The 22934-nt window shown below is 39.3% G+C and overlaps 1 protein-coding gene across 11 annotated transcripts in view; it reads left to right on the plus strand.

The window, feature by feature from the left end:
- LOC125466890 (centrosomal protein of 164 kDa-like) overlaps positions 1–22934 on the plus strand; it is a 283480-nt gene that overhangs the window by 212408 nt on the left and 48138 nt on the right. For all 11 annotated transcript variants that reach the window (XM_059639128.1, XM_059639131.1, XM_059639132.1 and 8 more), the window contains 7 exons: positions 1931–2004; positions 7183–7413; positions 8624–8755; positions 12636–12852; positions 14666–14743; positions 20334–20453; positions 22406–22528. In XM_059639128.1, coding sequence (XP_059495111.1) covers positions 1931–2004; positions 7183–7413; positions 8624–8755; positions 12636–12852; positions 14666–14743; positions 20334–20453; positions 22406–22528 — 975 coding nt within the window. The remainder of the gene's footprint in view (positions 1–1930; positions 2005–7182; positions 7414–8623; positions 8756–12635; positions 12853–14665; positions 14744–20333; positions 20454–22405; positions 22529–22934) is intronic.

Raw genomic sequence — 22934 nt, forward strand, 5'->3', positions numbered from 1 at the left:
CAATGTGGTTGACTCTTAACTGCCCTCTAGGCAATTAGGGATGGGCAATGAATGCTGCCTAGCCAGCAACACCCTCATTCCACAAATGACTAAAGAAAAAGAAAACAAAAACTCATGATAGTAGAAACTGCAGATGCTGGAGAAACTGAGATAACCAGGTGTAGTGCTGGATGAAGATGGCAGACCAAGCAGTATCAGAGGAGCAGGAAAGCTGACGTTTCAGGCCTAGAAGGTCTTGGCCCGAAACATCAGCTTTCCTGCTCTTCTGTTGCTTGGCCTGCTGTGTTCATCCAGCTTTACACCTTGTTATCTCAAAACCTCCATAGTTATTTTAAATTTTGTCATAACTGAATTAATGGAGTTTGTTACATGTTTTGAGGTGTGGCCACGTTCTGGAGTTGACATGGTACTCTGAATGTCAAGAGGTTTCTGCTCTGTCTTGGGAAGTTAGTTTTTATATTATAAAATGGTGATCCGAGCACTTTCAGTTTTTTGCTTTCTGCTATCTGTGGGTCCTAGAATTTTTAATAAGCTGGGAAAAAGTCACAAACAGTTCCTTTTTGTTTTGACAAGCAAAAGCAATTGAAAATGTTGTCCTCTGTCAATCTGTATATACTAACTTCCTTCACTGTCATTGGGTCAAAATCCTGGAATTCCCACCTTAACTACATTGTGGGTCTACCTAATCTATCGGACTGCAGCAATTCAAGGAAGCAGCTCATAACCACCTTCTCAAGGGCAACTAGGAACAGGCAGTGAATGCTGGCCAGAGTGGTGCCCATATGCCACAAGTGAATACTTTTAAAAAAAACTAACATTTGACAATGTGTCTTGTTCAGTGATACTCAAGTTTGAAGAAGGGATAGGTCTGGTTATTTTCAAAATAATTTAAAGCTAGGACCAGTAGAAAGTAAAAAAAAAATTTTTAAGATTTACATAACACTTAGTAAAATGTATTGCTTGTGCAGAAAAACACCTGGAAGATTAATAGAATAAAAACCAAAAGAACTGCAGATCCTGTAAATCAGAAACAAAATCAGAACCTGCTGGAAAAGCTCAGCAGGTCAGGCAGCATCCTTGCTCAGAACTGGTCACCGGACCCGAAATGTTAAATCTGATTTCTTTTCACGGATCCTGCCAGTTCTTCTGACCTTACCAGCAATTTCTGTTTTTGTTAGGCTAAGCGAATGTCAGCTTTGACGTAGAGAGAGCCAGAATATAAAGTGATAGATCACACCTATACAAAATCCTGGTTAGATAACAACTGAAGTACTGTATACAGCTCCAGGCAACATATCTTAGGATACATCAGAGACAGTGAAAAAATACCAAAATGTAACTGGGGATTCACAGATACAGTAGATTATGAAGACAAACTACATAAACCAGACTGTATTCACTGGAATACAGAAAGTTAATTTTTAATTTGTATGAGGTTTTTAGAATACTTATGGGATAGGTACAGCGTAACTTTTCTTTGCTGTATAAGAAGTCAGACAAGGGAACATTTTGAGTCAGACCTTTCGGGAGAGAAGTTAGCAAAGACTACTTCTCCCAAATAGTAGCATAAGTTTGAAATTCTCTCACACACAGAAAGCAATAGCTGCTGATTCACTGAATAATTTAAATCTAAAGTTGATAGATTTTTTGCTAGCCAACAGTATTAAAGAATATAGGGCCAAGCTGGGCAGAGTACAGATCGGCCAAGATCTTACTGAATGGCCAAATAGCCTCAAGAATGTGAATGGTCCCCTCCTGTTCCTATGTTACCATCATTACTTTGTTAGGTTCGTAATAGTTTTTTGGATTATCAGCTAAACATCTTGTTCTGAATTTGTCAAAAGATCAATATATGAAATGGTATGTGTTTATTATAAGAAATTAAACAAAGTATCAGGTTACAATCAAAATTCTGTTTCTTTTCCAAAAGCGGGAAGATGGAGATGGAAAGAAGCAAAATGTTGAAGATTTTGAAAGAAGGAAAAGATCTGAAGTTGCTGAAAGGTAGTCATCAGATAATTGTCAATAATTAATGACAATTATTATCTAACCAAGACTTTGTTGTCAAATCAGCTGACAAAGGTAGTGCTGTTGTCATCTGGCTTATTGACCTTTACCTTGGAGGGGTTGAGCACTAGCTCAAGAGCACTTCTTCCTTTCTCCTCACTAGTGATGATGAACAACAAGCAGTTGTTTCGAGGCTGTCATTGATTTGACTTCTTGAGGTCTTGTCTCAGCAGCTTCTCAACTCAATCTCTCATCCAGCTGGCTTCTAATTTCTTCCCAAAATCCATAAACAGGCCTCCCCTGGCAGACCCATCGTTTCAGCCTATTCTTGCCCTAACAAACTTACTTCTCCTACTTTGACACTATTTTCTCTCCCCTCACCCTGTGTCTTTCCACTTTCCTGAGCCCGGGCACAGGCCCTCTTTACCATGGATATGCAACCCGTCTGCAAGTCCATCCTTCATCAGGTTGATATGAAGGCCCTCCACTTCTTCCACGAAGGAAGGTTTGAATAACCCCATCCACTATCACTGTCCCTTTGCCTGGCTGAGCTCGTTCTCAGTTTGAACTAGTTTTCCTTTGACTAATGCCCCTTTCTCTGAATCCAGGGCCTGCCTGTAGATACCTAAACGGATCTTAGTTGGCCTGTTTCTTTGTGGGCGATGTGGAACATTCCTTGTTCCAGTCTTAATCAGGTCACCTCCTACTATTCATTCTCCAATACATCGAAAACATAATTAGTGCTGTTACCTCTCAATTGTTTGGATTTGAAAAATTAATCAAAATTCCTTCCAATCTCTCACCATCTCCTGGCTCATTGTCGCCTCTTCCTTTACCTTAACTCTCCCTTTTTTCCATTTTTGGGGGTAACTGTCCTCCAGTACCCATTTCAAATCTTCCAACTCCTGCAGATACCTGACTACACTTTCTTACAGCCTGTTTCCTGCAAATACTCCATTCCAATCTCCCAGTTCCTCTGTTTTTGTCACATCTGTTCCAATGATGGCACCTTCCATAGCTGGGTCTGTATGTCTTCCTATTTTCTCAGCAAAAAACTGACCACACCCCTTTACCCAGTACACGTTTCAGACTAACCCTGCCCTCTCCCTTCCCTCCCCCCAACAGGACTGTCAGCCATGGCTGACCCATTTCATGCACCTCTACCCTTGAACCTTTTCTTGCCTCCCAGAACAACAATAGAATTCCTCTCATCCTCACTTTCCACCTCACTAGCCTCCGTACTCAAAGGAATATCCTCTGCCGGTTTCACCACTTCTAGCAGGATACCAAACACACTTTCTCCTTCCTTTCCTTGGTCAACATTCTGCAGGAACCATTCCCTGCGTAATGCTCTGGTTCACTCGTAACATCATCTCACCAACACACTGCCCTCCCCACCTCCCTTCCCATGTAATCACAGAAGGTATAACATTTTCCCTTTTACATCTTTACTCCTCACGATCCAAGGGCCCAAACACACCTTCCAGGTGAAGCAGTGATTTACAAGTACGTCTTTCAATCTTGGTTACTGTATTCACAACGCAATCTCTTCTACGTTTACATAACCAAATGCACACTCGGTCACTGCTTTGGGGAAGGCCTCTGCTCTGTCTGTCAGAATGACCCAATCCTGCTAGTAGCTTGTCATTTGAATAAACCATATTACTGTCTTAGGCCTGCTATAGTGTTCCAGTGAAGCCCAACGCAAGCTGAAGGGAAAGCACGCCGTTTTCTGCTTAGGCAATCAACAGCCTTCAGGACTCGATGTTGAATTCAGCAATTTCAGAGCATGAGCATGTCATCCATTTTGACTACATTCCCCACCTTCACTGACTTGTTTGCATGGGTTTGCTCTCAGAAAAGTTGACCCATTTTCAGATACTCTCATCTACCATCAATACCATTTTGTATCTATATCTATCTTCTTCTTCTATCATTAGCACTCCCATTGTGTTTTGCTGTGGGCACCCTCACCATCTGTTCTACTCATTTCTCTTCCCCCTTTGTCAACAGCTTTAAACTACAATGTTCCAATCCCCTTTGCAAGGAAGAGTCATGTCAGACTCAAAATGTTAACTTTATTTCTCTTTCCACAGATGCTGCCAGACCTGCTGAGTTTTTACAACACTTTCTTCTTCTAATTCAAACCCTCTTTGTGAACTGTCAACCCAAATATCAGTCCCATTGCCAGAGCATTGCATTAGTGATGGTCCACCGTCTGTGGGTACTCAAATAGCATTATGTAGTGTAGTGATGCATCTCATACATTGTACATATTACAGACTAAGCAGGTTTTATTTCTCTCTGCATTAAGCTTCACTTCCTCCTGGCTTGTTTAACTGCATTATCTGGTAATAGGTACTATTCACCATGTTTAGGTCTATCATGTGTTATCCTGTTGTGAGGATCCTCCTGCACATCCAGTTTGGTATTACTATTTTGACTTTGCTGTATTGTAAAATTGCTTTCCCATTGCTAATTGTTCTTTTAAAGATTAAGGAATTTGTTGACAAATAATAATTTGGAGTTCTTGGGTTCACTATGTTCGGAATCTGACTTATTTCCTTAGAATTAAAGTATTCCTTTAATTTAGTTCTTCAGAGAGTATTAATGTAAAATTGGCAATTCAGTCATGTATCTGACTTCCATTCCTGTCAATTGTGGGTTCCCCTCATAGTACCTTCAATAAATCTGTAAGATTATCCATTTGCAATTTTATCTGCATCTAGTTAGTTCGGTGTGTTTTGACCAATGGAAAAAACCAAAGAGAAGGGAAGAGATACTTCAGTGACTATTTCCTGTAGCATTTGCACTGTGCCCAACAGCTGGCTCAGGATCTACAGCTGTTGTAGTAGATTTGGCAAAAACATCTCAGCTAATTTGAAGAGTCATCATAATGCAATTTGTTCTGAAGGGTCAACTTACTGGTAACCAGAATAACCACAGCCATGCTGGTCGATAGTACTTTAACCTGGATTATGGACTGTAATTTAAATTAGAGACTTTATGGCCCTCATAACATCCAGCTGATTTGAAATAGTCACCCTGATTCAAGGTGATCGACAGGACAAGCAAAATTGCAATATGAATCAAATTTTATAAAGGATAGCTAAATTCGGTTTATGAGAATATCCACAATAGCATCAGCCCTTTCAGATTTTTGATAGTTTTTAACTCTTTATGAAAGGAAGCAGAAACAGGCAAAGAAAGGAAATATGCCATACTTCCATTAAAGTCAATATATAAGCCAAATGATTTGCCTTTAAAACAGTAGCATAACAGGAGGGAAACGAGGGAAGGAATGAAAAAGATTGCCTTTTTTAACCAGTCCATTCCATTCCTTTATATTCTGGTACCACTCCTCGTATTACAACTGTCAGCATAGCTGCTTTCAGTGCAGTGCTCAGATGTCTGAAGCAGCAGCACCCTCACAGAGCTTCTATCAAGAATTGTTAATGGGAGAACACTGGTAATAGTTTGTCATCATAATAGTTTCTTTTGTGCTTAGACCTTACCCTTTCCCTAACTTCCTAAGAAGCAAGAATGAGATGATTATACATAATGATAGAGAAGGAGATGAAAAGAATGAGTCTTTTAAGTAATCTGCCAGACAAGATGGAAGGCAATGATTGCCTTAAATATAATGGAAAAATAGTGGAACAAATGGCCAGTAAAAACAACCTACTGCCCCTCTACAACCGTCAGGTTTCTGAATGGAGCTAGTCTTGTAAAATTTGTTGGAGTAAGCATGATGTCACTGTGGTTTTCCAATGCTGCATGTTTTGTATCTTACCTGAGTTGTTGACAGGCTGTCTTTAACTGACTATTATTTGCTTTCTCATTCCATCTCTAAATTAAATTCTTGTTCCCCCTGTGATTTTTCAATCTGTCTTTATACCTTAAATTGAATTCAGCTGTTTGACAGCTTAGCATCAGGGACAGAAAGCACGTACAGTTGTGACAGAATCATGGAATCACCTAACATGGAAGGAGGCTATTCATCCCATATTTCTAATGCTAGCTCTTTGAAAGCATTATCCATTTAGTCCCACTCCACTCCAGTCTTCCCTAGTCCTGCAATTTTCTGCTGTTCAAGCAAGCATTCAATTTCCTCTTGAAAATCACTATTGAATCTGCTTCCACTATCCTTTCAGGCATTGCAGTCTAAATGATAACAAGTTTCTCTGTACAAAAAGGTCTCATTTCACTGCTGGATGCTAATGGGGTAAGATGTTTTCAGCTGTTGCAGCAAAAAAGTTGAGTGTTTGAAATAGCCTCACTTTGGAATGCTTAAAAATTATCTTTTGTATGAAATCTTTTAGGGCAGCATTGATAAAGGCAGTAAAAATAAGGGTGGGGGATACCGTGACTGTCCTCACGCATTACCACCCTGAATTCTACTCAACCAATGCAACAGAAATTGCTGTGATCATCAGGAGAGCAAAAGGCAATTCTCAGCTGTTTAGTTAACACTACTATGAGATGTTTAGATCTTCACTTTCATTTAATACTAAATGTGCAAAAATATGCTGTCTATAGATTTTGACAGTTTTCCATCAGAAATGGAGAAACAGAGAACTGAAGACATGTCTTCATTTACATGAGCTGTTCAGCAAACCAGTATCTGAATTTGAAGCTCAAATATTATCAGTGAACGGTCTTTGGAGAGGATGCCGCTCCATTCTTTTTCTGTGTATTCTATTATGGGATGCACAAGTTCATAAGATATTGATTTCACTGCAGTATTCATATTGGAATTGTTCAGAATACCACTTGGCTAGAAGAATGTCAGTTTGACAGTTTTTTTTGTTTTTACTAGTTTGGAAATCTGGGTGAGTAGTTTAGTTCAAAAGCAGAGAATCCTACAAAAGATTCAAAAGAATGAGCATCTGTTCAGGTGAAACTGAGTTTGTATTTGAATGTTAAATCAGGGAGAAAAAAACCTGCAGGCTGGACCCAATGCCTTGGCATTATCTTTGACCTTTGACATGCAATTTAACCATGCTTCTCAGAATCCGACTTCTAAGCAACCCTTTTCACTATCAATCAGATGGACAAGTAATAATAACCCCAATGAGCATTTTGTAAGTAGAGAATTTCAGAATTTGCAAAGAAATATTGTACGGCTTTTGATAATCTAGCTCGACTTGTTTTTTTTCTTATTCTGAAAAACAGATCTAGTCAGGATAGACAGAAGGAAGAGGACGAACAGAAGGATAAGGAACTACTGCATACACAGAGATCCGTGGAGCTGCTCCGAGGCAAATTGAGTGAGGAGCTAGCACAAGAAGAAAGACGGATTCTCCATGAGAGAAAGGAGCAGCTTTGTAAACTTCGAATTAAACTCAGGCAGGAGGAGGAAGAGGAAACACAGCAAATTTATCGAGACAAAGAAAACAAAATCAGGTATCATATTCTGATAAACAGGCAATAATCTTCTCCCATGACCTACCAGAAGTTTAAGCTCATAACATAAGCTAACACTTTAGCCCTGTACTGTTGGAGTGCTGCATTATTGGCAGTGCTATCCTTCAGAAACAATGTTAATAATAGCCACTGGATCTGCCTGTTCAGGTGGTCATTTAAAATCTCATGGCAGTACTTGAATGGGACAGAATTTACTCCATGTGCTTGCCACTATTTCTCCCTGAATCGCTATAACCAAAGTACATATCATCTGTTATTCATCCCAACTTGCATACAAATCGACTTGCCAATGGACTGAAGAATAGAACCAACGTGGGGACTCCCTGTAGTTTTGGGATAATTTTAAAATAACCTCCCAGCCAGGAAGGGCCAAGAATAAGATGTGAATAATTTCAATTGTTTTAATCTGCCCATTGCCACTCTTTGCTGATGTCAGTGTGTGGCAAACTCATTGTAGTGTCACAGTTTCTTGGATTTTGTTAAAGTTGTCCCAGTTGTGTACAGAGTGGTCCCAATAGATATATAAAGTTAATCTTGCTTTAGTATTTGGCATCAAGCAATATATTTTTGGGTAAAGCAAAAAGGAGTGTTAGCATCTGCTCAGTTGATTAGCATTTTGGACATATGATTTATAACATTGTGACTTTGGTTACAGTCGTGTCTTTACTCAAGACTATTGAGAGCCTTTAGTTTTAGACTTTGTTCCCCAGTCTGCCACTTTAACATTTTAAAATGACTTAGTAATATAGTTTTAAACTGCAGTATTTGGATATAGTGTTGTGTTTCAAAATTGCCATTGTATATGAGCCTGTTATTTCCAGGGATCTTGGGTGGCCTTCAAAATTCACTCACTAAAGTGGTTCCTGTACACTTATTCAAAAGAGTATTGCCCATGATGTTAGACCATGAAGATTGTGACTGTCCAGCTAAACCTTGGTTTAAGTCAGTATCCATCTGTATGAACTTCCAAGCAGAAAATTACTGGAACCCTGGCTGATTTTATCCCCCAGTCTATACCCCAAGAACATTGAATCCAATTCCAAATAGTGGCCTAGCTGAAGTCAGCAACTAAACCTCAAATTATCTAATGTATTTGAGTTACTGTCATTTTACCAAAGGAATTCCATTCCACATTACTAGATGTTAACCATGTATGAAACCTCACAAGTTTTTATTTTCAATCTGCAAGGTTACTGAAAGAGCAGCTCAGGATTGAACAGGAGGAAGAGGAGGCACGACTGAAACAAGAGCAGAGCAACTCACTGCTCAAACTGCAAACCCAGATTAAAAATGAAGTTGAAGCAACAGAAAAGGAAATTAGGTAACAGAGCAGCAAAAGTGTGAAGTTGAACTGTTTGCAGTGCTCTTGAATCCTGAATCAATTTTCACTATTAAATTGAGGATTTGAAGCCTGACTTTATTTTTAAAATAACTGTTTCTGTATTTGGTATACCCTTATTTGCACTAGCCTTGTATTATGTCTCTGTGGTTTCTTAAGAAAATGGCAGAGCTTTTTCTTTACTTCAGAGCCCTTGATGTGATGGCATGTAGTTCACACACGTTTGATATACGCAGCAAATATAAATATCCAAAAAATTATTGATAACAGAAATCCACTTTGTATTTGGTCCCAAACTGCTGCCATGATACAAACGAGGTTCTTGCTGGCCTGTGGAGAATTGCTGCTTCATGTTGGGCTTGTATGACTCATTTCCTTAGAAAATGGGTGACAGGTTTAGGTAGAGGATCTGGATCGGCGCAGGCTTGGAGGGCGGAAGGGCTTGTTCCTGTGCTGTAACTTTCTTTGTTCTTTGCATTGAGCTATTTTATTCTCAGTTACTAAGCCTGCATGTTTGATTCATTTTAAAATTATTTCACAGTAATTTGTATTTATATCTCACAGGCACAATGTTTTACAATGTTTGACATTAAGCTATATAAAGAAATGGTAGATAAATGGAAGATACTCAAAAGCTTAGTCAAAGAAGCAGGTTTTATAGTGCCATAAAGGGAGAGAAAGAGGCACAGAGAGGAGATCTCGGTGGTGTCCTTACCTGTTGGCCAAGAACTCCAACTTCAAGATGCACTTAAGGATTTGATGGCTGTGGGAAATGTGTTCATAATGTGGCCAACCAAGTTCATTATCTTTTGTAAATCCTTTTAATAGGCCTGATGGCAGCTTGTAAGAGTGAGAGTGTTCCCTGATCAGCCACATGCAGAAGGCAACAGCAAACCACTGCAGTACTTTTGCAAAGAGTAATTATGGACTAAACTACGTCCACCAACACTCGTATGGTGCGTGAAGGACTAGGAAATAATATTAGGGAGAGAGTCCAGAACTGGCATCTTGACAGGTGGTGAAGTGATTAAAATCAGGATGTCAAAGATGTTGGACTTGGATGAATGCAGATATGACCCTTGCAAGGCTGAAAGAGTTTTAAGATATGAGGAGGAATGACTGTAGTGAAGAATTGGAAAACATGGGTGGGAATCAGGGAAATAAACCTCTACTGGTTGGAGTCATACACTTCACAAAGAAAAATGTCCATGATCATCTGAGGTCAGTCATCTCAGCTTAAGGACATCACTGCAGGAGTTCCTCAGGGCAATGTCCCAGGCGGCTGCTTCATCAATGACCCTTCCCCCATCATTAAGGTCAGAAGTCGGGATGTTCACTTTTGACTGTACAATGTTCAACTCCAAATAAGTTTCATCAAAATTCCAAATGCAGCCAGACTTGGGTGATACTTTGAGTTGACAAGTGACAGGTAACATTTGTACCCCACAGGTGCTAGGCAATGACCTTGTCCAGTGATATAGAATCTAACCATTGCTTCTTGACATGTAGTGGTATTACTGTCACTGAATCCCCTCATTATCAATATCCTAAAGGTTATTATTGACCAGAAATTGACTAACTACATAAACACTGGCTACAAACGTAGGTCAGAAGCTATGAATCTTAGTGAGTGGGTAAGTCAACTCCTGACTTCCCAGAGCTTGTCGTCTGTCTGCAAGGCACAAGTCGGGTTGTGATGCAATACAAAAACAGAAGTTGCTGGGAAAGCTCAGCACGCCTGGTGACATCTGTGAAGAAAAATCAGAGTTAATGTTTCAGGTCTGGTGACCCTTCCTTAGAACTGAGGAAGGGTCACTGGACCCAAAATGTCAGCTCTGATTTTTCTCTACAGATGCCACCAGGCCTGCTGAGCTTTTGCAGCAACTTCTGTTTTTGCTCCTGATTTTCAGCATCCACAGTTATTTTGGTGTGATGGAATACACTAGGGTGAGTGAATGCAACTGCAATATTAGTCAAGAAGATTTACGCCACCAAGAACAAAGCAGCATGCATCCTCAAGTCATCATTTCCCTCACACCATGCACAGTAACAACAGTATGTAACATTTACAAGATACACTGCAGAAATTCACCAAGGCCCCCTAGATGGCACTTTCCGAACCCACGATCACTAACATCAAGAAGGGCGCGGGCAGCAGATGCATGTGAATATAGTGAGCTTTGCTGGAAATATATCACTGCTCCTTCAATACCACTGAGTCACAATCCTGGAGCTCCCTCATTAATTGCACTGAGTGCCCCTGTACCAAATGGAGTATAGCAGTTCAAGTAATGAGTGAGTGGAACTTAGTGCAACTTAAGATGGCCTAAAATTTATGAACAGTTGAAAGTGGAAAATCAGGATTGTGTTGGACAGGTATGGATGAGGGCTTGGCAGTCTTAGTGATGTATGCAGATGTAAAGGAAAGGTTGCCACACTCTCACCAGATCATTGGGGTGTTCTCTCGTTGAAGAGACACGATTGGTGGTGATTTAGCCTGAGTTTCACTATGCCTCAGGTAAGGGGTGAGGCTCAGAATGAGAGTCATTCATAGTAATCTCAGCTGGTGTAGGAATTAACCCCATTCTGTTGGCGTTACTCTACATCATAAACCAGTTCTCCAGCTAACTGACCCCCACATTGATACATTATTTTAATGGTTTAAGCAGTCTGGTTCAGCCTCAGACAGTTGTCAAGAAGTTCAGTGGCATTATTGGCTGAAGAGCAGAGTTTGTGGTACAGAATGACTGCAGTGCTCTTGGCCTTTGCAATATTTAGTGGAGGAATTTTCTCTTCTCTTAGTATTAGATGTCAGACAACAAATTTATCAGCTCAGAGACAGTGAATAGAGGTAGTGGAGAGGTCCATCTGAGTGTCATCAGTGATGTATGCAAACTGACAATGTGTTTTCTGATGATGTTGCTGAACAGCAGCAGTTATATGAGAAATAGAAGAAAGTCAAGAATAATACTGGGATGGAAAGATAAGGCATTTCAGATTTTCTGGCTACAGTTAGGTAGAATGAAACAAGGTGAGTGTAGTCCTCCAGGTGGTGAAAAAGTTTTCTTGTTAGTCTTTGCCCTTGTACTTGGGTAGGCTATGTACTGGCATTCTTTTGTTGGCACCCATTTGTTGTATTGATGCCTGCAGACTTGCAGATAAACCACTTCAAGTGTTCAGTATGAATTTGGAAAAGCAGAAGTCAGTGTGCAACTAACACATCAAAGAATATAGACTAGATTTGTGCAGCATCTTGGTTACATACAATAGATCCAATTTAAGAAAAACTAAGTAGGTCAGTTTGCATCCTTTAATTGGCCACTACAAGCCTAGTGTTCAAGGTGCTTTAATTGCAAGTTATTTTTTCTTCAGCTGCACATTGAAGTCATCAGTGTACTTCTAAAAGAATCAGCTTAAAAAGAGAAATTGGATGAAAGGGATTTTTACTCACCTCAAGGGTATTGCAATTAATAAGTTCTTACTATAATGATAAGAAAAGATAATCTAATTTAGTAGTTACTCATTGCAAAAGATGCAAACTTGCATTAAATATGAAAAGTTTTATGAGGAAAGTAATAATATTCCATTTGGCTTTAATTTGAAAAGGCCGCATGCTTCTTGTTGAATAATGAAAAATAAATGTAAAATATTGAGTATTTCTTCAACTGCTTTTTTGCCCATCTGCGATATTCCATGGTTGGAAGATGTAGGTAGGGAAAACTGACTAGTTGTTGAAACAAAGGTATGCTGATCAAAATGGCAAGTGAACAGTTGATAGATAATGATTGTGGTGGTCATCAGAGGTTTGATTTAATGCTGGTTAGAATGTCATTTTATATGTCACTTATTTTCAATGTTCCAGGGTGGAGAATGAGGCTATACTGCAGCAACTTAGAGATGAACTAAGATCACAGCAGGCCACTGAGCAGCAAAATTTGGAGGCCAAAAAATGTGCTGTTCTGGAGCAGATGAAGAAGGAAACAGATGAAATTGTGAATAAAGAGAAGATTGTTCTGGAAGAGAAGAAAGAGAAAGCTGTTAATGAGCTGAGGGTACAGTTAGAAAAAGAAATGAAAGAGGTAGGCCTCAGTTCTTGGGTCCAAATTTGCTGGATTGATCTTGATATCATTGATGCCAACAAAAAAAATCAATACTGCTGAACATATGATAACACTAGGAAAGTGCAGCAGGTCTGGCAGCATCTGTGGAGAGAAATCAGTGTTAGTGTTTCGGCTCAAGTGATCCTCCTTCACAACAGTTCTCTCCACAGATGCTGCCAGACCTGCTGAGTTTTTCCAGCAATTTCTGTTTTAGTTTGATTTACAGCATCTGCAGTTCTTTTGGTTTTTATATGATATCAGTAACTGTGTGCCTGAATTCTGAGCACCACTGTATTGGTTGGCCTTTGCTATTTTTTAAGAAAGACTGCCATCCTAGAAGCAAAAACAGGTTCTTCTAAAATTATTCTTTAAACGATGACACTATTTACCAAAGTGTTGACTATTAGAGTCATTCATTCTGGTTGGTAAATAGTGATTGTGGTTATAGTTTTGTGAACAAACTTTTGCAAAGTAATTAGAAGATGTTCTCTTACAAATCATGCTATTTTCACATGAACTTCAAGCTGATGGAGGTTGTTGCTTTGAGAGTGGAATAATGCTCAAAGTTAATTGGGAAAATACATCAAAATATCCAAGGTTGTATCTGTGAAGCTGCTTTCCTTTATGTCCTTTGGTGTTTATATTCCTCTTGTTTGGAGCTTGCAATGTCTTTATCTTATTTCAGTTGGATAATGCGATGCCGCAGAAGTATTCTTCTGCAACTAGAGCATGGGTTTGTTTAGTAGAATGCTCATGGCAATTTCATACAGAGTTGTGCTACTTTAGTGAAAGCTGACAAAAAATGATTGAACATTTCCATTTGCAGGTAAAAGTTAATAGACTGTGCTGCAAGCTGCTAGTTATGAATTGGTTACAGCACGTGGATATGGAAAAGATTTGCTGCTAATGTACATTACTCTCATGTTTTAATACACTGATGCACAAAGATTAAGTATTGAAATAGGGGAGGCAATGGCCTAGTGGCATTATCACTGGACTGTTAATCCAGAAATGCAAGGAATTTTCTGGGAACTCAGGCTTGAATCTTGCCATGACAGATGATGAAATTTGAGTTCCATGAAAATCTGGAATTAAGGGCCTAATGATGACCATGAATCCATTGTTGATTGTTCGGAAAACCCATCTCATTCACTATTGTCCTTTACCTTGTCTTTACTACATGTAACCTCAGACCCACTGCAATGTGGTCGCCTCTTAGCTGCACTTGGGGCAGTTAGGGATGGACAATAAATGCTGGTCTAGCCAGTGATGCCCTGTCTGCATGAATGAATGAAATAAAGTAAGTATTTGGCTTTCTCCAAAATCCAAGCCTTATTCAAATATTCATTCCAGGGTTCCATTCCAATTAGATACTGTCAACTGATCTTTCTCAATATTTGTTGTTGCAACCAGATCCCAGGACAATTCTGTTCCTTTCTTGATGTTCTAATTGAAGCTTTCCTAGCTCTGTACAGATGTGACATTCCAGAATTTCTCTCCAAACAACCACTGAATTTCCATCTGCAGTCATCTTTTGGCTGTATGTCCATTGTTTAAAAGGAGGTAAATGTTAGAATTAAAAGTTTGAAATTCTCTAGATAATTCACACTAATAATCTTTGGGTGTGCATGATCATTATTCAAGTCAACAGCAGTAGCGTAGTCACAATTGCGGCATATTCACTTAAGGCATACTTTGTGCAGTGTTTTATGACTATGTTTATGTACACATACTGGGTGGAATTTTCTTTTCAGCTACTTGCTTATATTTTATAACTTTATTTCCCCTGCAGGAACTGGAGGAGCTAAAGAACAAACACAATAGTGACCTTCAAGGACTGAAAACAACAACTGAGGAAAAACATCAAGAAGTGAGTTATAAAAGAGAAAGGATATGTTTCTTTCTGAATGCTAGGGCAGCTGATGGTGGGGGGGTTAATTGAATCTGAAAACCTGTTTAACACAGGCAAAGAGGAATCTCTCCACATGATTCTTTACTTTCTCCTGGTCCAAGTTCTGCTTACTTCAAATGCCATAAGAAGTAAACCCCAGGGTGACCAGATGGAGGGACACCCTATGGTGCGTCAAAAATAATGAGCACACGAGCTGTTAGTGCTCAGTGTACATGACAGACTTTACAAAATGAGTTCTGTAAACTTGAGTGTTTCTGCACTTGTTAATGATGAGTTTTTCCTTTGTATTCCCTTCTGTTTGTACCACTTTACTGTGATACCCTTATCTAAAGGCCTACATTTTTCTCATTTTTTGTTCTCTTGCGCCTCCAGTCAATCTGATGCGAAATAGTCAATCCTATTCTTGCGCTTATTTTAGAATGGGTGGGTGGATGTGCACCAAATTTGTCTAGGGTAACCGAATGTCTCACATTAACCCTCACGCTATCCCCTGGGATGCAGACAACCTCTCTGCTCAGCACATTCTCAGAAATCCACAGATGAAGTCACAGTGCAGCAATGAACGCCCATTGCACTGTGCACTGTGCTCATACTGATTCCTGTATCATTTTGGATTCTAAATTATTTCTATATACAACACCAATAAAAACAGAAATGCTGGAGAAACTCAGCAGATGTGGCTAAGAGAGAAACAGTTAATGTTTCAACTCTAAAATGACTCCTCTTCAGAAATTTTTTTTTATAAATAGTACAACTTTTCAACTGTGCTTAAGTTATGGATCTTATCTCCAAGTAGTTTGTGGGTTCAGGTCCCATTGTAGGTACTTGAGTACAAAATCTGGACAACTGCTTCAGTTCAGTACTGAGAGAATGGTGCATTGTCAGAGGTACGGCCTTTTGGATAGGACGTTAAACTGAGGCCTGCATCTAAAGCTGGTCATTATCACATGACTATTTGTGGTGATTTGCTACGTATAAATCAGCTGTCATATTGCATCCTATAAACAGAAGACCATAAAATCGAGGAGCAAAAGTAGACCATTCGGCCCCTCGAGCCTGGCCTGCCATTCTATAAGATCATGGCTGCTTCTGTCCCAGGCCTCAACTCCTCTTTTGAGGCAGCTCCTTATAACCTTCAACTCATCAGTATTTCAAAAATCTATCTCCTTTTTAAGCACTTTGTGACCTTGCCTCCACAACTCTGGATAGAGAATTCTAGACATTCATGACCTTCTTGGAGAAGAAACTCCTCGCATCTCAGCTTTACATGAGTTTCTCCTTATTCTGTAATGATGTTCCATAGTTTGAGATTGCCCCCACCAGTGGAAGGATCTCATAACATCAAGCCCTCTTAGAATCTCGTATCTTTCAATAAGATTACATAACCCCTTCCTAAACTCCCATGATTGTGAGTCTAACCTGGTGAACCATTCTTCAGAACTCCACCCCTTCAACCCAGGAATCAGCCCAGTGAATCTCTTTTGTATTGTCTGCTATAGCAATATACCATTTTGTCAGTACCAGGACCAAAACTGTACTCAGTACCCCAAGTGCTGCCTCACTAACACCCTGTACAGTAGTTAAGGGGGAGACACTGGCATAGTCCTAGCATGGGCTAGTAACTGCCTGGTTAATTAAAAGCTAGCCTATCAGTAACACAATGGCTTTTGATTATTGTAAAAGCTCATTAGCTTCACTAATATCGTCCTTGCCTGGTCTGTCCTACATGTGACTCCAGAGACACAGTAATGTATTTGACTCTTAACTGCCCTTTGAAGTGGCCCTAGCAAGTCACTGAGGTCAGGGGCATTTAGGGATAGGCAAGGAATCCTGACACAGCTGGAGAAGCCCATGCCTAGTGGATGAATAAAATAATTCCTTTCCTATTTTAAATTTCAATGAAGGCCAAGATTCCATTCTCTGCCTTAATTACTTACACAAGAACACCTACATCCCTGTGCTTTTTAGAGTCTCTCTCCCCTTAAATGATAGAACGAATCAAAAGGTAGACTATCAAAGTGCGTAATTTCACACTTGCCTCCTTTAAGTTCTATCAGCTAAGCTTTTTTTTTAAGCCACTCACTCAACCTGTCCTATATCCACTTTCAGATTTCTTATGTCCTTATCCCAACATGTCCTTCGATCTAACTTTGTATCATCAGCAAATTTAGACAATTGTCAAGTTAGGTAGTATGTAATTGAGATCTTAGGACTGATCTTTGTGAGACTCCACTAGATATACTTTTCCAAGCTGAAAAGTCCCATTAATTCCAACTCTTGCCGTCTGTACAATACCAGTCTTCAATCCAGGCTCATATATTATCCCCAATACTGTGAGCTCCTATCTTGTGCAGTAACATTTTATTTATCACCTTATCAAAAGTCTTCCAGAAATTAAGACTGTGTGTATCTTTATATTTTACTTCACTTTTGCTTCTGGACTAAATTGAGAAAAGGGACTGTTTGCATTAAAGGACTGAGGGCGGGAAAAGAAAATTGCTGTACTTTAAAAAAGAAGTTACTGAACCTTATAATGTATGGTGTTTGCTTTGCTGCTTTCTTCAAGCAGTGTGGGAAGATGAGCTGGGAGGTGTATACAAAGTAGGATTCAGCTGGCAGCAGGTTGCTGATTGGTTTGTTGAGTTGTAACCAGTTGTAGATACCAAAGGCCCCACTATGACGTTTTAGTTGGTTCCTTCATAGCTGAAAAGCTTGCTGATATGAACAATTATCTCAGAAGCCTCAGGCTACTGAAATGGCAGCTGATGTGTCATTCCAGTAAAATAAGCCTGAAGGAAGCCAATTTATTTACTCCTACCAGTTATTACTATAGCTCAGTAAGTCAGAAACTCGTGAACTAATTGCTTCATGCCTCCTGTGAAGAAGTGAAAGAACTAAAGGATTTGGGGAACTGAAAGATCCCCTCCATTGAATCCTAAGGATTTGGATCATGTAACTGCTTGTCTAGTTATTTGTCCTCTCCACCCATAACACAGCTCTTTCATGTGTGTGTGAGAGAGTGAGTGATTTGGAAGATGATTAGAGTTTTAACTAATTGAGTTATATGTCAACAGTTCATAGTTCTTTACCTGTATTTGTAATAAATAGTTATTCTTGTTAAGTGCAGTAACATGATGTGTGTTTTCTTGTAATCTGTGTCTGTTAGATAAATTACAGATTTTGTGGCTTTTATAAAATTTTAACTTTTGTGATGACTCTGGGAATAGCAGAGCTTGACTTCCAACATGCTACTCTGGTGAGATGTACCACTATTGCCCTGAAGTTATGAAAGGGACTGTATAAATTCATGTTGCTCTTACTATATATAAATTAATAAGATTCACGATTATGGGTGTTGCTTCAAAATAATACCAAATTTGCAGGGTGCAATTAATTATGATGCATTCCTCCAAATTACAGGAAGACGACTTGGGGCGGCACGGTGGCTCAGTGGCTAGCACTGCAGCCTGACAGCACAGGGACCCGGGTTCGATTCCAGCCTCGGGTAACTGCCTGTGCGGAGTTTGCACGTTCTCCCTGTGTCTGCATGGGTTTCCTGCGGGTGCTCCAGTTTCCTCCCACAGCCCAAAAATGTGCAGGCTAGGTGGATCGGCCATGCTAAATTGCCCGTAGTGTTCAGGGGTGTGTGGGTTACAGGGGAATGGGTCTGGGTGGGATGCTGCGAGGGGCGGTGTGGACTTGTTGGGCCGAAGGGCCTGTTTCCACACTGTAGAGAATCTAATCTAATCTAATCTAATCTAATCTAATCTAATCATACAAGCTTTCAAATTAAGTAGCTAAGTAGCAAATTGTATTATCTGTAATGGAGCTTGAGCTATGTAGCGATACATTTTGTTAGAAAGACTGAGAAGGAGTTGAAAGATCTCAGTTATGAAAGATCTCAGTTATATGTGCACAACTCATTAAAGTTGACAAGGCAGATTGTAAAAGCATTTGGTAAAATATCTAGGATCCTGGAGATTACAAATATAAGAATAGAGTACAAAGGCAAGGAAGTTCTGATAAAACTTTAGCTAACACTAGTTTGGCCTTAGCTGGAGTATCGTGTAATTCTGAGCACCGTACATTATGTAGCATCTGAAGGTATTAGTAAATCCATTTTGCATCCTCACGAGTGTAGTTTGAGACTAATGATTTCAAGTACAAAATTAGGTTAGAGAAGCTGGTGGTGTTGTCCTTGGTGAAGGTGTTAGGGAGATTTTGATGAAAATATTCACATCCTAAGAGGTTTGGACAGAATACATTTGAAGTAACTTGCCATTGACAGTAGAATTAAGAACCAGAAAATGTGAAAAAGGAAGAAGAACCAAAGGTGACACAAGGAAAAAATGTTTCGATGTGGTGAGTAATTTGGATCTGCAGTGGCCTGCCTTTGAATTTGCCTCCAACACATTCTATCATGGCTGTCAAAAATTGGATAATTTTATAGAGATTAAATTTTGCAGGGTTTGGAACAAGTTCAATTGCTTTTGTAGACAGCCGGTATAGACATGATGGGCTGAATGGCCTCTTTCCAATACTACAGATGAAATTAAGAATTTAGGAGGAAGTAATTTAAGCCATGGAAGGAATGTGACAATCATTACTACATGGAGCAGACAGTATTAACACATTAAGGGAAGATTTGCTGCACACAAGAGATAGAAGATAATGTGAGAGTATGAGGGCTGTGTAAAATGATGCATTAAAGTTAGCTGAGGCTTATATGCATCTTAGTGTAGTGTAGACCAGTTGAGCAGAATGTCCTGTTTTTATGCTGTAAATTCTTTTGATGCTATTTAAGAGATGTGCAGTGACCAATTAATGTTTGGCCTATTTTAGAGCTGACTGATGGAACAGAAATTATTTAAAGAGCTAGATTTAGATGATAACTGAATTGTCTTCAACTTTTGAAAGTTCTCCCTTTTGGTCCTTCTGTGATAAGGCCAAACGTTTCTCAATTTCACTGAGAGATTTCAGTTCAAGCAAATTATTTTGGAAGATTTGGTGATGCTCGTGGTCGTGATATAACAAAGTTGGTCTGGCATTAACTGTTAGCATGTATTATTAAAGCCACCTTCCATTGCCAGTAATGTTAATTCACCTTCCCTTTATTTTGGACTAATCTCCACCTCCAAACTATTTATGTCATTGTCATACACTGTCAAATCTTGATACAATGAGAGAATTGTTAGAACATGGTAAGAGAGCAGATTTAATATGTGCAGAACAAAGTATCACTGGAGGAGATGTAGCGACACTTTTGCATTCATAATTTGCTAAGTGTCATGTGACCAGTAACATGTTATCAGGATGGAGGAAATGACCTCCCACATATGCAATTGCATTCAGTAAAAACAAAATTCATTGTTGGCCTTCCAAAGAAGGATGTTCATTGTCATAGAGCTGTACTTGAATATTGTTCAGTGCCTGACAATCAACATGACCATCTTAAAAAATTGATCTTCAAAAAGTTAATCAGGTGCATCATTAATTGAGTGTTTAAGCTAATGGTCTTGGAACTATTCACTTCTGCTTCTGTTCCAAGCTACTTTCTAATCTTCGGAAACAAATGGCTGATGCCCACAATAATGAGGAAGCCCAGCTCCAGCGAGACATTCAGAAAGCACAGAAGAATGTGCAACAAATTGCAGACTTTGAGCGAGAGGTAAGCAGCCATGTGTTCTCCAAACTGTTGTAGAAGGAATTGTGCAGTTTGATAATGTATTCCCTGATTTTGATATTTTTTCATGAATTTAAGTATAAAAATGTCCTTCAAAATACTCCTTTAAAAGACTCCATAGAATTACGAAGACTTTGTACAGTTATGTAATTTATGGACAATTGACTGCCATTGCATAATAACAAATTGATCATTGCAAGCTGTGCAATTCAACTAAGAGTGTTCTGTAGCTGCAAATTCATTTATGTCATGCTGGACTTTAAAGATTAATTAATAAGAATTGGGCCATGTCCTTTATATAGATCTGTCTCGTGTAGTGGCCATTCTGAGATTCACTGCAATAAGAGTACCCATCTTTCCCTTCTTTCAAAGCACTGAAAATGCATTTTATGGATCATTTTCTTTCTTGTGATGTTCAAGGCAATGGTCTAAAGTATTTTCAAGAACTGGATTGATTGCTACATTCACCTTCACACTGGATGCATGAATGGCTTTGTGTCACCATATCTTTCTTTCACTATGGACCCAAGCAAACACTTCTTCATCTCCTATTTGTGCTGGCCTCAGAACTCCTAGACATCCACAGAGTACAAGCTGAAGAAACTGCAAAGTAAAACTTAATCACTTCTCCCTATTTCACATCGCCCTTCTCAAAGCATCGTTGATTTTGGACATCTGTAGGGTACAAGCTCAACTCGTTGAATGGAGACCATACTGTAGAAAATAAACAACTTCTCAGGTGTAAAATCTACTCATAAATACTCAATGGCACATGAAGTAAGGGTCTGGTAATTTTTTCTTTAGGTATCCCTGAAGGGCACTTAAATGGATCTTGGGTTCCTCACAGGCCTAAGACCAGAGGCCTAAGACTTGCCGTAGTTGTCTTCTTCAACTTGGGCTGTTCTGAGCAGACTAGGCACTGTGTCAACTCTGATCAGTCTTTCCAAGTTTACACATGGCCTTGCAAGTAACTGATTCCAGAAAGCCAAGTCACATTGCAGCTGTAAAGTTGACATGAAACCACAAACAACAAGGACATTTGACCTGTTCAACAACAATCCTCGTGGCTGCTACTATCTAGAGAAATACATCCTCCTAGCACTTACCTGACAGGCTGCTGGGATGTAACCAGAAATTCATCTGCTATAAATAGTTGAGCAACGTCTGTAATGAAATGACTAATTTCCATAATTATATCCCTTACAGAGGACATATAAACCACTTCCTTCCATGGTCCCAGATACTACCATGAAACGGCGTAATCAAATAGGGTAGTTTGACCAATATCACATCTTGATATGAGAAATGTCTGGGCTGTGGGATAAGATTAGGCAGCTCCTTCAAAATGCTAGTGCAGCACAATGGTTCACATTCTGTACTGGAAGGATTTATGTGACAAGACAAGTGCAATGAAAATGATTACAGAGATAGTAGGAACTGTTGATGCTGGAGAATCTGAGATAATGCTCTGAAAATGAATGTGCTTGTCCAAATACTCCATGTATTCCAGCTGAGACATATTAAGATTGCAGCCCAAAGGTTCTAGCCTGTGATGTTGTCCTGTTCTTTTAGAGTGGCAAGGAGGTGCAAGTATGCCCCAGGCACTTCCATATGGAGTTGGAAGGAAGGTCTTTTGAACATCAGGCAAAGCACTTGACTGTTCTGATACAAGACTCTTCTGCAAAACTAATTTTGGACATGTAAATTAGTATCTCGTTATCCACTCCTTTGCCCAATCACTACATGAGAAGGTGTATTAAATGCATATTTATCCTTGTCAAATATTTAGACTTTTCTGATAACCGATCAAAACATGCTTCTATATTGATGCGCTTTGTTCTATAGTTTTACATTGATTTTATTACCTAAAAGAACTGAATTAATCCTGACATCGGAACACCATTTAATGCTGTACATACTTGTGAAATTTTCTATAGTTGAGTGATTTACTACAAGACAAACAAGTGGAAGTCGAGAAAGATCATGAGTGGAAAATAGAACAAATTAAACAAGAGCACGAACAAACTATGGAGAGAATTAGGGAGGAGTATGAAGAAGAGGTGAGTGTATGAGCTAAGCAGAACTTCAGCTTCCAGCGTGTTACTAAATCCATGCTACCGTAATCCATTTGTAAAATGTTAAAGATTTTGAAGGTTAGCTACTTCGGTTAAGAATAAGGCTTCATACAGATGTTGGGATCGTAAAGTTGACCTTATCTCATTCACAAATTCTTGCATTGCTGGCAGGAGGGGAGTAAACCATTGTTAACAATAAATAGTTGCCTGATTTAAAGATGCTGCAAGCAACCAAAAAATAGCTATCAGATTTGATTTAATTCACCATGATCCCATTTAATTGTACTTCAAACTGTTTTATTTATCTACATAAAGATGAAATTAAAAAGACTGTTGCATTCAGGCACCATATTTCCACATCCGTCACTTTGCTTGTCCTGATCAATGCACT

The sequence above is a fragment of the Stegostoma tigrinum genome, chromosome 32, assembly GCF_030684315.1.
Source record: "Stegostoma tigrinum isolate sSteTig4 chromosome 32, sSteTig4.hap1, whole genome shotgun sequence".
In the NCBI taxonomy this organism is placed as follows: domain Eukaryota; kingdom Metazoa; phylum Chordata; class Chondrichthyes; order Orectolobiformes; family Stegostomatidae; genus Stegostoma; species Stegostoma tigrinum.